Here is a 16,498-nt window from a genome sequence, read left to right as displayed (position 1 = left end):
AGTGGATGCAACCAGAGACAGCAGTGGGCATGGAAAGCACTCTGGACAGAGTCAGGTCACCAGGCATGTCTTCCCATTGACTGCATAAACCTGAATGAGACCCTCTCTAGTCCTCTTTGTGCCCATCGGGGCAATGAAAATGGGTTTGGCTGTGATCTCAGAAACCCCCGCCACTTCTGCAAGCCTGTAAGTATGCTTCTAAGGCTAGATAGGAGTGGAACCCTAGGCACAGTGGCCTCAAAACCGTAGAGAGAGTAGGCAATTCAGAGTGAGCTAATAGAGCTGTTGTTTGTGGAATACCTACTATGTGTCCCAGGCGCGCTACAGCAGCATGGCCCTGATGCTCTCTAATCCTCATGATCCCTCTGTACACAGAGTAGAAACTCAGGCCCAGAGAGGTGAATGCTTTGCCCAGCATTACTCAGTGAATAAACTGCAGAGCTGAGATTCCCCCCAGCCTCCAGAGCCTGTGCTTTTTTTTTTTATTTTTAATCTACTCCACTTTCAGGAATGAGGGAGAAATGGATCCCTTCTTCTTCCCCTTCACCGTAGAGGCCATGACATGGCAGGGGAGATGTACAAAGGCCTAGACAACCAGCCAAAGTCTGGAGGGACCAGATGGAATAGGAACAAGCATTCTCCCCTGCAGTGCTGGAAAAGTCACTCAAATCTCTATTCACTGGGGCTTCAGCTGAAGGGAACAGCTTCCCTTCTTCTCCCTTCCCTCCAGGACTCAAATCTAATCCAAACCCAAGGACCCTGACCCCAAACAGACAAGAGCAGTTGATCTAAGTGACATTCCTAGGGATCCTGGATTGGAACAGAATCTGATCAGGCAACTGAAGATCCCTGGCTCAACTCTGTAGATCTGACAATTCATTCTGGCCTGGGACAGGGGAGAGGAAAATGGACTCCTGAACTACAGAGGAGGGCCCCAGGGCCTCTGCCCTCAGAGAATGATGTACAAGGTGGGATTAGAGCAGCTAAGTTTGTCATCTAATCATGGAGCTCAGGACTCAGAACAAACTGCAGGCATCCCTACTACAGGCCAGGGATTGTACACGGCCATCCTCCTTCAGCCAACAAGGTTACTCACAGCATCCTGAATTCAGACAGGTAAGCGGCGTGGCCAGGTTTCTGAGTTTTCAGAGTGGGCAGGCTGGCAAACTACCATCTGCAGACCCAGCCCCAGCCCTCACGATCTCTCCCGGAAGACCCAGGTGCCTGGGTATCTCTTGGTCACCCATGACAATTTGAGAGCAGTGGGCGGCCTACCCAAGGCATAGCTGGCCATCAGAAAGCCAGCCGATCCAGCCAACACCTGAAAATCCTGCTTCCTGGTCTTGTGAACAATCAGCCCAATCCTGGTCACCTGCAACAGCAAATGTGGTGTGAGAGCTGTGCCCAGAGCCTCATCCTGGATGAGGGCCGGGTAAGTGTGGTGGAATGAAAGCCCAGTGCTCAAAGAGATGCCCTCAAGAAAGTCCCAGAGAGCCCGCACGACAGAGAGAATCCACACAGAAGCCAAGGTTGGAAACAGATCTCAGAGCTGCCCTCAGGAGCAAAAGTGCTAGGACCCAGAAAAGGAGGAGAGGACCCCAGCCCCGGAGCTGCTGCCACTCACATCACCACCGCTGTCCTTCATGCCCACAATATTCGGGTGCTGGGAAAGCGTGACCACTGCATCCACAGGCAGGTCCAGCCCTGTGTTGGCTGGGACACTGTACAGCACCACAGGGATTGGAGAGAGATCAGCAACCTGGGGAGGGGGGCGCAGAGAAAAGCAGGAGAGGGCAGCCGCCCCAGGTCCCAGGAGCCAGAGACTTGCCCACCCACAGGTCCCAGCCTGCTTCACTACAGGGCCACCTGGACAGGCCTCCCTCCCATGCTACGTGCCCCGAGTGTAAGCAATCACAGTGGGTCATATTTATGTAGTGCTTTCCATATGCCACGCACAGTTCTAAGGCCTTTATGTTCCTGATCTCATTTAATGCTCACTGCAACCCTATGAGACAGATGACATCATTCCTCCAATTTTAGAGGGGAGAAAGCAGTAACACAGAGTGGTCAGGTAAGCCTCCCAATGTCATGCAGCTGATCCATGGTGGCAGTCCACCCGTTTCCTATAGCTGCCGTTCATGTGAAGCACCACCCTATTCCCAGCTTCCCTTATCTCCTCTCCCTGGGCAGAGCCTCCTCTTGGTCTCAGGCCTCACACACACCTTGGTGTAGTGGTGAATGAGGGCCGCACTGCTCATGCGGCCACGATAGTAGCAAGGGGTCACCACCATGGCCGCGTCAGCCCCGACCTGGGCCATGCTGACGGTCATCTCCACTGTGGCTTGAGTGGCTGCCAGAGGAAGGAGAGAGGTGAGAGCAGGCAGAAGGAGGCCTGGACCAGGACACTGGGCCAAGTGAAGGTGCCTCAGCATGTCCCAGAAGAGGCAGAACAAGGAGACAGGACCCAAGCTAGGGCCTAGGAGCCTGGATCCTGCACATCCACCCACCCCCAGGGCCCAGGGCATTCTGGCTCACACTCGCATCCGGAGCCAGCTAGCAGGAGCCTGTTCTTGGGCATGGCCTGGCGCACACGGCTCACCACCTCGAGGCGCTCACTGCTGGTCAGGAAAGGAAACTCGCCATTGGAGCCCTGGACCACGAAGCCTGCAAGAGACACAGCTGACCAACTCCTTCCCATCCTCTACCGAACAAGAAGGACATTGGTGTTCCTACCTTACGACACCATAATCTTTCACACATTTCCTTCCCATCTTTGCAGGCAGAAGGTTCCCACACAGCTGCAATGACTGTTCACATCATTTTTCTTTTTTAGACACAGGGTCTCACTCTGTTGCCCAGGCTGGGATGCAGTGGCTCAACCATAGCTTGCTGCAGCTTCGACCTTCTGGGCTCAAGTGATCCTTATGTAATAAGGTTATTACAATTTTAAGCCTTGTAGAAATGGAATTAAGCTTAAATAGCCTTCTGCAGTTTGCTGTTTGTTTAATACTATTTTTTGAGCTTTGTTCATAAAAGCACACGTAGCCCTGATTCATTCATTTTAATTGCTGTATAGTATTCTGTTGTAAGGTTAGAACACAATTTATTTGTCATTCTTTTGTTGAGAGCATTTAGAATGTTTCCTTCTTTTGGCTGGGCCTGGTGGCTCACACCTATAATTTCAGCACTTTAGGAGGCCAAGGTGGGTGGATCGCTTGAGCCCAGGAGTTCAAAACCAGCCAGGGCAGCATGGCTGCCTGTCTCTACCAAAAAATGGCCTACCTGTCTCTACCAAAAAAGAAAAAAGAAGAAAAGAATGTTTTCTTCTATTTGCTATTGCAAACAATGCTGAAACAAACATTTTCTGTAAAGTCTTCTGTGCATATGTCTAAGAGTTCCTCTAGAGTTCAGATACTTTGGTGTGTTAATTGCTGAGTCATATCTATGTGCACCTTCATCTGTGACACATTTTTTATGTATTTACTTTTTCTTTGAGGGTCTCACTCTGTCACCCAGGCTGGAGTGCAGTGTCACAATCACGGCTCACGGCAGCCTTAGCCCCCCGGGTTCAAGTGATCCTCCTGTCTTAGCCACCTAGGATTACAGGCATGAGCTACCATGCCCAACTAATTTGTGTAGTTTTTTTTGTAGAGATGGAGTTTCACTATTTTGCCCAGGCTGGCTCGAATTCCTGGGCCCAGGTGATCCTCCCACCTTAGCCTCCAGAAGTGCTGGGATTACAGTCATGAGACCCCATGCCTGACTGTGCACCACATTTCTAAACAATCAGTGTAGACCTCAGGAGCAGCATAGAATGTCATACATGCCAAATCATGGTATTGTCAGAACAAATTTTTGCCAACTTTCTGGGTGAAAAGTGAATCTCATTGCTTTATTTTGCGTTTTCCTGTTTTTATCAATCATTTACTTGGGATATGTCTAACCAGTATACCTGTACCAGTTACGGGTGAGCCACAGTGCCCAGCCCGCTTAACTTTCTCTTTCTTCTTCTTTCTCCTCTCCATCCCACTCCATTAAAGAAAAAAAAATGGAAGTAGTTTACAAACACAGAGTACAATACAACAGGATTCTTAATTAATAGAAGGATATTTGGGCCTGTAATCCCAGCACTTCAGGAGGCTAAGATGGGGGCATCACTTGAGGCCAGAAGTTCGAGTCCACCTTGGGTAACAAAGTGAGACCCTGACTTTACAAAAAAATAAAAAATAAATAAACCAGGTGCATTTGAAGCTGCAGTGAACTATGATTGTGCCACTGCACTCCAGCCTGGGTGACAGAGCAAGACCCTGTCTCAAAAAAAAAAAAAAAAAAAATTGGAGGCTATTTGGGAGAAGGAAATGAAAATAAGGCCACAAGCAGTATTGGTATACAAAGTTCCTGCCATATAGTTGTGAGAAATGAGCCAGAAATTCGATGTGGAGTTTCCCGATAGCCAGAGCTAAAAGGGAAACATGGTCAGCTAACAGACATGTAGAACCCAAAAGATAAAAGCAAAGCAACTGCCCCGGAGAAACACAGAGTTTCCTGGCACTGGGACCAAGAGAAATTGTTCCTGTGAGTCATCCTTCAGGGGACACTGTGTGATGTAGACTCCACTTCATTCCACCAACCTTTTTCCATGCTGTTCACTACACCATCAGATTCCAGAGTGAGTTGCCAGGATATCAGGATATCTCTCATTGGATATTTAGCTGCTTTTTTTTTTGGTAGTTATTTTGCATTGGTAACATTGCAGGGAACGTCTGGAGGTACACAGCTTCTTGCTCCTGTGGGATTGCTTCTGGGGGATTGATTCCTGTGTGTCAGGCTAGCAGCCCAAGGAAGGGCCTCCCTGTGTCTTGCTACATGAGGCTGCAGTGCTCTCCGTAAAAGCTGCCAGCCCTGGATGAAGACTCCAATCTAGCTACGATTGGACCAGCACCCTCTGACTAAAGAGTCAAAGATCAAACTCTCGCCACTCTCTCTGTTCCAATACCAAAGTCATCTTCCTCCCCAACCCTGCCTGCCGTCCTGGGCTGGGGCAGGTTCTTGCTGCGGCCACTGATTCAGCCACCATCACCCTCTTTCTTCACCTCTCATCCTGCTGGTCAGTTCCAGGGGCCCTACAGGTGGAGCTGGTCTAAACAGCAGGACAGCTGAGGCTTGCACTCTGGGAGTCAGAAGCAGACACTGTGCTCAAAGCTTCTATGACACAGCCCTCTCTTCTGTCTCATTGAAGGGGGCAACTGACTCATGCCTGACTCCCAAGAAGGAAGAAGTGCCTGGCTGGAGAAGAGGGAGTGTGGCGTAGTCAGGGCAGCACTAGACTCAAGAGTCACCTCTGGATATTGAACAAGTCACATCACATCTTTGAGTCTGTTTCCTTTTCTATGGGATGACAGTGAAATCATTTCAATCCTAGCTTATAGGACTGTTTTAAAGGATAAGAAAATGTCCCAGAAATCTGTGAGTGGGTACCCCAAAGAGCCCCTCCTTCACCCTGGTTAGATGTCCAGGTGTGAGCCTGATGTGTCCCTGTTAGTGTAGAGAGGGGGCCAGAGGAGAGGAAAAGGCCAGGATCTCCAATGAAGCAGGGACTGGGGAAAAAGCAGAAAAGCAGAGGGCTCACAGAAGAGCGGTCAGATGCACAGGCCCTGAAGTCAGAGAAGCCCAGGCTAACTCAGTTAAAAAATGGTGATGATATTAGTGCCTTTCTCAGAGTTTTGTTTTGTTTTGTTTTGAGACAGAGTCTCACTCTGTTGCCCAGGCTGGAGTGCAGTGGTGCGACCTCGGCTCACTGCAGCCTCTGTCTCCCAGACTCAAGCAATTATCCTGCCTCAGCCTCCTGAGTAGCTGGGATTACAGGCACCCGACACCATGCCGGCTAATTTTTGTATTTTTAGTAGAGACAGGGTTTCACCATGTTGGCCAGGCTGGTCTCGAACTCCTGGCCTCAGGTGATCCGCCTGCCTTGGCCTCCCAAAGTGCTGGGGATTATGGGCATGAGCCATCACACCCAGCCTCTCAGAGTTGTTTTGAAGTTTAAATGAGATACTATTTATAAAGTACTTCGAATAGAACCTGGTGCTTAATAAGTGTTAGCTGTCATTCTTATGGAGTCAGGAGAAAGTGCTCAAACCTTAAATCAGGAGGGTGGCTGGTGTTGAAGGGGAGGCTGCTCTCAATGACCTCTCATTGTACACCTACTGTGATATTAGGAGTGGGTGTACAAGGCCCCCTCCAGCTGTAAGACAAAGGAAGATACTCTCCCCTGCCCCCACGATTACACTTGCTGCTCTGGGAGCTGGGGTGGCAGGGAGGGGAGTGGGCGTTTGGGGCTGGGGACACATAAGCAACATGGTGACTTACTGTGGCTAAAAAGAATCACATAAGGAGTGTCCCCAGACATTATTATGCGTTCTTAGTCCATCATCATTGCCACCTCCACTGAGAAGTCTTCCTGGGATCTCTCCACTGGGCCTCCCTGCTCTGCATTTCCGTTACCTGTTCCTTGTATAATATTTCCCCATGGACAGCATCCATCTACAAAGGTCCCCAGAACTCTTCAATCCCCCACCCCCACCCCCATTGTGGGATTAGACACAATTTTTCAATCTGACCTCTCCTATAAAATAAGAAATTGGGCCGGGCACAGTGGCTCACACCTGTAATCCCAGCACTTTGGGAGGCCAAGACGGGCGGACTATTTGAGGCCAGGAGTTCGAGACCAGCCTGGCCAACATGGTGAAACCCCGTCTCTACTAAAAAAAATTTAAAATTAGGCCAGGCACGATGGTTCACACTTGTGATCCCAGCACTTTGGGATGCCGAGGCAGGTGAATCACAAGGTCAGGAGTTCAAGACCAGCCTGGCCAACATGGTGAAACCCCGTCTCTACTAAAAATACAAAAATTAGCTGGGCATGGTGGCAGGCACCTGTAATCCCAGTTACTCAGGAGGCCGAGGCAGGAGAATTGCTTGAACCCAGGAGGCAGAGGTTGCAGTGAGCCAAGATTGGGCTACTGCACTGCAGCCTGGGCGACAGTGTGAGACTCCGTCTTAAAAAAATTTAAAAAATTAAAAATCAAAAATTAGCCAAGCATGGAGGCACGCACCTGTAATCCCAGCTACTCGGGAGTCAGAAGCAGGAGAATTGCTTAAGCCTGGGAGGTGGAGGTTGCAGTGAGCCCAGATCGCACCACTGCTCGGTAGCCTGGGTGACAGAGTGAGACTCTGTCTCAAAAAAAAAAAAAAAAAAAAAAAAGACCAGGCGCGGTGGCTCATGCCTGTAATTCCAGCACTTTGGGAGGCCAAGGCAGGCCAATCACTTGAGGTCAGGAGTTCGAGACCAGCCTGGCCAATGTGGTGAAACGCTATCTCTACTAAAAATACAAAAATTAGCTGGGCGTGGTGGTGCACGCTTGTAATCCCAGCTATTCGGGAGGCTGAGGCAGGAGAATCGCTTGAACCCGGGAGGCAGAGGTTACAGTAAGCCGAGGTCGTGCCACTGCACTCAAGCCTGGGTGACAAGAGTGAAACTCGGTCTCAAAAAAAAAACAAGTTGACTGCCATGGTTCCCCAGACACACTGCACTTCCCTCCCTCTGCACCCTTGCTTGTGTTGTTCCCTTCTGCCTGGAACACCTTCCAAATGCGGGCCAACAAGCTCAAGTCGGCTACCCAGCATTCTATTTTCCTTGCCCAGTGCTTGCCTTACTTTGCCTGGATGCATTCTGGCCTCCTGTGTGGTGCCTAGCATAGGTGTTGAGGTGTGTGTTGACAATTTGTTGTGCAAAAGAAAAAGAAGTTCTTTATTTTTTTCTGCCCTGGTCTGCGGCCAAAGTTTTTTGCATGACCTCCCTCTGGAAAGAAATTACATTCCTGATGAAATGCTTAAGCATTTTTGTGATGAACTTTATTTATTTTTTTCTTTTTTATGTTTTTTTTGAGACAGAGTCTGGCTCTGTTGCCCAGGCTGGAGGGCAGTGGCATGGTCTCGGCTCACTGCAACCTCCACCTCCCAGGTTCAAGCAATTCTTCTGTCTCAGCCTCCCGAGTAGCTGAGATTACAGGTGCCTGCCACCACACCCAGCTAATTTTTTGCATTTTTAGTAGAGATGGGATTTCACCATGTTGGCCAGGCTGGTCTCAAACTCCTGATCTCAGATGACCCACCCGCCTCAGCCTCCCAAAGTGCTGGGATTACAGGCGTGAGCCGCCGTGTTCAGCCCCCAATGAACTTTAATGGAATTAAGACTTGATCTGGAAAATTAGCCACCCTCCCAGCCAACTCTCAGGCAAGAGCCTAGAAGCTGTTAACTACTCTTCTTTGTCTTTACGTAGTCTTAACAGTGAGTGATCTGACCATTCTCTTTTTTTTTTTTTTTTTTTTTTTGAGACGGAGTCTCACTCTTGTCGCCCAGGCTAAAGTGCAGTGGAGCGATCACTGTTCACTGCAACCTCCGCCTCCTGGATTCAAGCAATCCTCCCAACTCAGCCTCCCAAGCAGCTGGGATTAAGGTGGGCACCACCATGCCCAGCTCATTTTTGCATATTTAGTAGAGACGAGGTTTCACGAGGTTGTCCAGGCTGGTCTCACAAACTCCTGACCTCAAGTGATCTGCCCATCTCGGCCTCCCAAAGTGCAGGGATTACAGACAGGAGTCACCACGCCCAGCCTGACCATTCTTTTTTTAATAAAAATATTCTTACCAAGAGTATATATTTGAGTTAGCTGCTTACAGGTCATTTTGCTTGCATTACAACAATAATCAAACTTTGACACACACTCATAATCAAATTGTCTGAAAACTTTTTTTTTAACTTGAAATATTGAATTACTTTTAGATTTACAGAAAAGTTTCAAAAATAGTACAGGGATTTTCTGGCTGGGCACAGTGGCTCCCACCTGTAATCTCAGCACTTTGGGAGGCCGAGGCTGGCGGATCACGAAGTCAGGAGATGGAGACCATCCTGGCTAACACAGTGAAACCCTGTCTCTACTAAAAATGGAAAAAATTAGCCAGGTGTGGTGGCGGGCGCCTGTAGTCCCAGCTACTCGAGAGACTGAGGCAGGAGAATGGCATGAACCCGGGAGGCGGAGCTTGCAATGAGCCGAGATCACACCACTGCACTCCAGCCTGGGCCACAGAGCAAGACTCCGTCTCAAAAAAAAAAAAAAAAGTACAGGGATTTTCTATACATCCTTCACCCAGCCTCCACCAATGATAATGTCTTACCTACCTATAATATGATGACCAGAACCAAAGAATTAATACTGGTACAATGTCATTAACTAAGGACTTTATTTGAATTTTGCCAGTTTGAGTCTGAGGCTGCAGTGAACTATGATATCACCACTGTAATCCAGCCTGGGCAACATGGCAAAACCCCATCTCTACTAAAAATACAAAAAAAATTTGCCAGGCATGGTGGTGTGTGCCTTTGGCCTTAGCTACTCGGGAGGCTGAGGCATGAGAACCGCATGAACCCGGGAGGCAGAGGTTGCAGTGAGCCAAGATTGCGCCTCTGTACTCCAGCCTGGGCAATGAAGCGAGACTCTGTCACACACACACACACACACACACAAAATGAAAGAAAAGAAAAAAAAAATTAGCCAGGTGTGGTTCCACACACCTGCAGTCCCAGCTACTTGGGAAGCTGAGGTGGGAGGATCGCTTGAACCCAGGAGGCAGAGGTTGCAGTGAGCCGTGATCACGCCTCTGCACTCCAGCCTAGGCAGCAGGCGTGAAACCCTGTCTCAAAATATACATACATAAAAAACAAGAAAAAAAGGGAAAAGAAAAAAAAAAAACCCAAGATGATCAGGTTAAATAGCTAATGCACTCAGGGCTAAATACCTTAGGTGACGTGTTGATAGGTGCAGCAAACCACCATGGCACACGTTTACCTATGTAACAAACCTGAACGTCCTGCCCATGTAACTCAGAACTTAAAATTAAATTAAATTAAATTAAATGACATTAGAGAAAACAAACAAGAAGAAAGTGTTGTGCTCACTCAGTAGCTGTAGACTTAGGTGGTGGGGAGGTACTAACATGGATCCCAAGGGGCCCCAGGAAGCAGGTGGGGCTGGTGAGAGAACTGCCTTGTAGGATGCCACATGACTTGAGAGCAAAGATAGCACCAAGACAACAGGGGCCCTCATTCCCACCTGGCTTAGTTACTCTCCTCTGAAAGCCTGTTTCTCCTCCAAGCCCAATACCTGGCTGCTCCCCTCTTCCCTGGCAACATCAGATTGGGGGTGTTGAGACGTCTGGAGGTACCCCTTTTCCAGAACCTGAGACCAGGGTAGCTGTTTTATGGAGCTTTAAATGAGGCCCAGTGAAAACGCCCCAGGTCGGGGGCCTTTTCTCCACTCCACTCCAGAGGACTGCTGGAGAGGGAGCCCCCTCCCTCCATCCCTGCCAGACCTTAGGCTGCCCACAGAGCCCGTGGACTCAGAGTGAAGGCACACAAAGCTTTATTGGCTCCGTTCCAGGCAATGACATCAGTGTGGGGCTCTTGCCTGCTCCCATCTGTCTTCTCTTGGTGGGTCTTCAGGGGCCTCAGGGTCTGTCTCACCTGCGCTGTGTCCTCCCAGCTCTCCCTCCAACAGGGGCCATCTTCTGTGGCAGACCCCACTCATGGAGTTTAAAGAGCCCATAATCCCCCTGAGGAGCCTAAGAAAGTAGGGATTTGGGCACAGCATCTCACCCTGGGCTGCATAGATGGCCCCATAGGAGAGAAAACAGACGTGTGTGTGAGCCAGCCTTGCTGGGGGCAGGGGCGTCTCCATCCATGGTTAGGTGGCTTCCAAGAAGTCACAGATCTAGTGTCTGTGATTAGGCAGGCTGTGGCTCTGGTGGCTTGGGTGGCCATGGTGACTGTGGTGACTGTGGCCATAGAAGGTGTGTGTGTGATTGGCACCAGCTATGGTGTTTTCCCGCTGGGTGAGGAAATTCTTTTGCAGCTTCATCTCCACCTCCTCGAGGGCCCTCAGCTCCTCCTGGTTGATGTCCTTGGACTCCAGGTGACCTGAGTGCTGGTAAGCTGTGGCCCGCTGCAGCATGGAGTGAGCCAGGTGCCGCCCCTGGGTGTCAATCTCCTTGGTGCAGGCAGCCACAGCGGCCCACGTGGCCTCATCAGTGGATGGGGCTTTTCCAGACTCCTGGTGGATCTCTTGGATCACTGAGGGCCCAGATGTCTTCTGCCTGCTGGTGAAGGATTCCCGGTGCAGAGCGGAGCCCACTTCTCCGTGCCTCGTGGTGAAGGTCTCTATGTGAACCGTGGAGCTGACCTCTTCACTCCCACTCTCAGTCTGGGTAGCATTGCCACTAGTGCTGGCATTGTTGTCGAGGGCCAGCTTCTCTTCGGAAAGGCGGCTAAAGTGGGACTTAATCCAGCTTTCATTCTTTGCTTTATGGGATTCTGGTGACTTGTCCTTGTCTGGTGGACACTCAGAGGTTTCCTTTCTTCTCCTCTTTCTCTGAACCCACAGCATGAGACCTCCACCTCCTAGCAAGAGGGCAGTCCCCAGCACCACCTTGCATGATGGCTGCTGGATGAGCTCCAAGAAGGTCTCCAGGACCCTACACCAGGCAGGCAGAGCTAAGAGCACGCTGGGTGATCTCTGGTGGTATGGTTCATGCTTGAAAGGGCAGGCTCCCCAAGGATGTCTGACAGGCAGGCCCCCTGCTGCACCCTCCCTAGGTGCCCCCCACCACCTCAACAATGAACCCCATTGTGAGGAAGGCAGTTGCGGGTGGGGTGGGGAGAGTGGGGTGGTGAGAGTGGGGTGGGGAGAGGCCGCAGCATCCCTCATGTCTAGCCTGGCAGGCATTGCCTGAGGCCTGGGTCCTGTCTCCTACCCTGACAGCTGTCCCCAGGCTCAGTGAAAGGGCCGCTTCTCCAATTCTGAGTCCTTCTGCCTTCTGCTTGGAATCCATTCTACAACTTAGGCCTTTATATCTTCCAGTCTTTGGTTTCTCTCTCTCCCCATCTGGTGGCCCCCAGGGGGCAAAGTATGCTGGGTCAGGCTGGCCATGACAGAAGGATCCCCCCGACTGGGCTGGTATCCATTCCTAGCCATCTGAGACCAGTGCACCTCCATCCAGTGCCCATGTCTGCTGCCAGCCTGGCATATTCCATCCTTATTGCAGCCCCTCGCCTCACTACAGGGCAGAGTTCAGAGGGAAAAGAATCCAGGAAGGAGCTCATTCTGGAATAACTAACATGAGGTCGCAATGGGCTGAGGGCAGGGAGGCAAGCAGTGGGCTGAGAAGGCAGAGTGGACAGGAGACTTCATCGGGTCTAGATCCCTGGGGCCACTCCGGGATGGTAGCTGCTACCTCTTGCCTTAGTGAGGCACCTACAAACCCAGAATTTGCCCCCCCATAAATAGGCATGGTTCGGGTTGTGAGCAGGTGGGCTGGCTGGCCACGCTTTCCATAGGTGCAGACAACTAAAAGCCTAATTAATCTCCAAGGCCTCTCAGGGTATAAACAGGCCTGGGCCACTGTATTTTTTTTTCCCCCTCAAAAGCATCTAGCCCATTTAAAAAAAATAAGAAATGCCAAAATGGGGTTGTAAACATTGTGATGCTTTAAACAAAATATTTTCTTTAACAGAGTAATGGTTTTAATATATACAAAATATTATATCTTTGCAAGAAAGCATGGTCCACTCTATGTATGGAAGGAATAGGACACAAGTGTTTTATGGAGAACCTCATCTTCCCAGTCCTGCTGGACTAGTTCTGTGGTTGGCTAACCTCATTTGGAAATAACAATTCAAAGTCCATCTTTGAAGGTGTTTATGGGTGTGAGTTCAGGGCCGTAGAGCCCTTCTGTAATGACCCCTTCCTCTAGTCTCTGCTCATAATTTTTATTTAAAAAGAATACTCTTGGCTGGGCGTGGTGGCTCACGCCTGTAATCCCAACACTTTGGGAGGCCGAGGCGGACGATCACGAGGTCAGGAGATTGAGACCATCCTGGCTAACACGGTGAAACCCCATCTCTACTAAAAATACACACACACACAAAAAAAATTAGCCATGCATGGTGGTGGGAGCCTGTAGTCCCAGCTACTCGGGAGGCTGAGGCAGGAAAATGGCGTGAACCTGGAAGGCAGAGCTTGCAGTAAGCTGAGATCGTGCCACTGCACTGCAGCCTGGGAGACAGAGCAAGACTCCGTCACAAAAAAAAAAAAAAAAAAAGAAAAAAGAAAAAGAATACTCTCTATTCAAATAATCAGTACAAATTAGCAATGCTAAAAAGATTTTTTAAAAAGAGCTACACGGGGCCGGGCATGGTGGCTCATGCCTGTAATCCCAGCATTTTGGGAGGCAGAGGCAGGCAGATCACTTGAGCTCAGGAATTCGAGATCAGCCTGGGCAACACGGCAAAATCCCATCTCTACTAAAAATACAAAAAATTAGCCGGGTATAGTGGTGTGCACCTTTGGTCCCAGCTACTCAGGAGGCTGAGATGGGCAGATTGCTTTAGTCCCAGGAGGCAGAGGTTGCAGTGAGCCGAGATCGTGCCACTGCACTCCAGCCTGGGTGACAGACTGAGACCCCATCTTAAAAATAAATAAATAAATAAATAAATAAGAGGCCCAGCGCAGTGGCTCACGCCTGTAATCCCAGCACTTTGGGAGGCCGAGGCCGGCGGACCATGAGGTCAGGAGTTCAAGACCAGCTTGGCCAACATGGTGAAACCCCATCTCTACTAAAAATACAAAAATTAGCCGGGCGTGGTGGCAGGCACCTGTAATCCCAGCTACTCAGGAGGCTGAGGCATGAGAATCGCTTGAACCCAGGAAGCGGAGGTTTCAGTGAGGCAAATCGTGCCACTGCACTCCAGCCTGAGCGACAGAGCAAGACTCTGTCTCAAAAAAAAAAAAAAAAGCTACACAGTTTCAGGGAGTGCTTTCCAGAAGAATCTCTAACTCTTCACTGATTCATCCAGGGCAGCTTTCCACCTCCTATTTGGTTGTTTTAATGGAGACAGGGTCTCACTATGTTGGCCAGGCTGGTCTCTAACTCCTGGTCTCAAGAGATCCTCCTGCCTTGGCCTCCCAAAGTGCTGGGATTACAGGAGTAAGCCACTGTGCCTGGCCCTCATCTCCTCTTCAGAGGACCTTTAACTGGCTGCAGGAGGCCCTTACAATGTGATACGTTCCCTCCTCAGCCTGAGTGTTGGGCTGCAAAGTCTACCTCAGGGGCCAGGACAGGGCAAGAGAAACACAGATTTCAGAGCTAAAGTTGTTTGTGTCTTCCTTCCTGGGCATTTTGGCCGCACCCTGGAAGCAGGGAAGGGACCCTCTATCTCTGTGTTTTCTGTGACAGTGCCTTGGGAGGATTATATTGGCCCTGTGGCTAGAAGCCTGAAGGCTCAGTTCCTATTCTAAAATGAGGACTGGATTTGAAAGGTTAAGTGGTTTCCCCAAGGTCTCTGTTAACTGGCAGAAGTGGCAGGATTCTTGCCCAGGTCCTCTAACTCAAGATGCTGGGCTCTTCCTACCACACCCCGCTGGCTCTCTGGTGTGTGGGTGAGTGATCAGATGGGAGCTGGAGCCTGCATAGGTTGCGAGGGAGACAGACAAGTGAGTATGTGCAGCCCACAGCCTGCTAAATCCACGGAAGCCTGTGCTCCTGGGCACCCCATGCCCTCTGCAAGAGTGGGTGGGTGGCCCAGAAGGGAGGGTCCAGAAAAGAGTCTGGGGGTCTCTGTGGATTCTCTGGGTGTCAGGCAAACACCAGATGCAAAGTCCACCCTCCCCACCCTGAACTAGAGCGTCCTTGAACCTTGAAGCTGAAGCAAGGTCTTCACTTAGAGGCTCAAAATGCTTCTCACTTCAAGAGAACCAGGACCTCACCAAACCTCCAGGCCCCACGAGCCAAGCACCAGCAGAAACTTAACAGTTGTGTCCCTGCTCAACGTGGCCCTCCACAGGGCATTCATTGTCCCCAAGGAAGGGGCACATTCCCTCAGTACTGAGCTATGAATGATCAACGTGTCCATCAGGCCAGGGGTCACAGTCACAAAGCAGCTTTGCTGCAATGCCAATCACACTGTCATTTTAATCATTATTACCATTGGAATCAGTACCTTCCAATGTATATTACTCCACAATTTATAGCACGATTTCACTTGCATTCTCTCAGATTTTTTTGTCCAACCATCCCATAATATGAGCATTATCACTCCCATGTGTCCGATAGGGACAGCAATCATCCCACACTAAGTCAGTGCCAGAGATGTGATTTGATTTTTTTTTTTGAGATGGAGTCTTGCTCTGTCGCCCAGGCTAGAGTGCAATGGTATGATCTCAGCTCACTGCAATCTCTGCCTCCCGGGTTCAAGCGATTCTCCTGCCTCAGTCTCCCGAGTAGCTGGGATTACAGGCACACACCACCATGCCCAGCTAATTTTTGCATTTTTAGTAGAGACGGGGTTTCACTATGTTGGCCAGGCTGGTCTCGAACTCCTGACCTCATGATCCCTCCGCCTCGGCCTCCCAAAGTGTTGGGATTACAGGCGCTCACTCCAGAGCTGTGATTTGAAACCAGAGTCCACAGTCTACACGATACTGCCTCAATAGCAGCCACAACAAAGCTAGTGCTGACCAGACACTGTTGAAATAGTGTGGCCTAGCAGCTCCAAAGGGTTTATAATGAGAGTCAGCGAGGGAGTAAAATGGAGCATGGGCCATGCAGTCAGACGAGGTGCAAACCTCAGCTCAGCTATGTGTTAGCTGAATGACCTTGGGCAGTGACCATGTCACTCTGAGGCCCAGATTCCCATCTGTGGGATGGTCCTACAGAGAGCACTCCCTCAGGGGATTGTGCAGTAAGGAATGGGGATGGGCGGAGCAGGGCAGGCAGATTTTGACATTTTCTTCTACCTTCATTTATTGCACCTGGGACTCTGTTACATGTTGATTGTCGCAAATATCATCTGGTCCCTAACCTCAGAGTTGGGGAGACCCATGTGTAAAGAGAGATGGGGTCACAGGAGCCACAACAGGAGTCACAGGAGCCAAGGGGTCACAGGAGAACTAATTCTGGCAAGGAGGCTTTGTCCAGAAGAGAATGTACAAACAAACTTTGGAGGGAACTGGGACTGTGGCTGGGCTGCCACGTGATCCCAGCCACATGCCCTCACATCTGCACCAAGTGACAAGGTTGACAAGGACTTTCACACCCATTATCCAGTCCAACCCCAGAATCACTCTGGGAGCTACAAAGGCACTTTAACGGTTTACAGCTGGGTAAACTGAAGCAGGTGAGGTTTAGCTTAAGGTTACAGGCCAGCGTGGAGCTTCCTGCCTGTCTCCTGACTCCAGACCAGTCTCCCCTGTTCCTCTCCCATAATAAAATGACCCACTGAGTACCAGACTATCCCTGGACAGCTTGACAGAGCCTGTGTACCCTCCCTTGGTCTCTGGCTAAAGGGCCACTCACATCTCCCCAGGTCCCACAGAGGACAGCCCC

At 50.1% G+C, this 16,498-nt stretch overlaps 2 protein-coding genes across 3 annotated transcripts in view; both read right to left on the bottom strand.

The window, feature by feature from the left end:
• Positions 1-16,498, bottom strand: part of HOGA1 (4-hydroxy-2-oxoglutarate aldolase 1) — a 28,679-nt gene that overhangs the window by 11,371 nt on the left and 810 nt on the right. Inside the window, exons 2-5 of one of the 2 annotated variants that reach the window (XM_008950751.4) lie at positions 2,536-2,664; positions 2,223-2,350; positions 1,625-1,759; positions 1,276-1,372 (exon numbers count right to left, since the gene is read on the bottom strand). The exons of the other annotated variant lie outside the window; for it this stretch is intronic. Coding sequence (XP_008948999.1) covers positions 1,276-1,372; positions 1,625-1,759; positions 2,223-2,350; positions 2,536-2,664 — 489 coding nt within the window. The remainder of the gene's footprint in view (positions 1-1,275; positions 1,373-1,624; positions 1,760-2,222; positions 2,351-2,535; positions 2,665-16,498) is intronic. 2 annotated transcript variants of the gene reach the window in all.
• On the bottom strand, positions 6,703-16,469 carry C8H10orf62 (chromosome 8 C10orf62 homolog). The gene has a single exon (XM_003825437.5). The coding sequence runs from the start codon at positions 11,839-11,841 to the stop codon at positions 10,831-10,833; it is 1,011 nt and encodes a 336-aa protein (XP_003825485.2). The 5' UTR covers positions 11,842-16,469; the 3' UTR covers positions 6,703-10,830.

Source organism: Pan paniscus, chromosome 8, assembly GCF_029289425.2.
Source record: "Pan paniscus chromosome 8, NHGRI_mPanPan1-v2.0_pri, whole genome shotgun sequence".
NCBI classification, from domain to species: Eukaryota; Metazoa; Chordata; class Mammalia; order Primates; family Hominidae; genus Pan; species Pan paniscus.
Note: the sequence above shows the minus strand (reverse complement) of the source record. Positions and strands in the feature narration are given on the sequence as shown.

What these genes read in the sequence shown, in the direction of transcription:
- C8H10orf62 (XM_003825437.5), bottom strand. Translation starts at nt 11,841, where the DNA reads ATGCCTGCCAGGCTAGACATGAGGGATGCTGCGGCCTCTCCCCACCCC.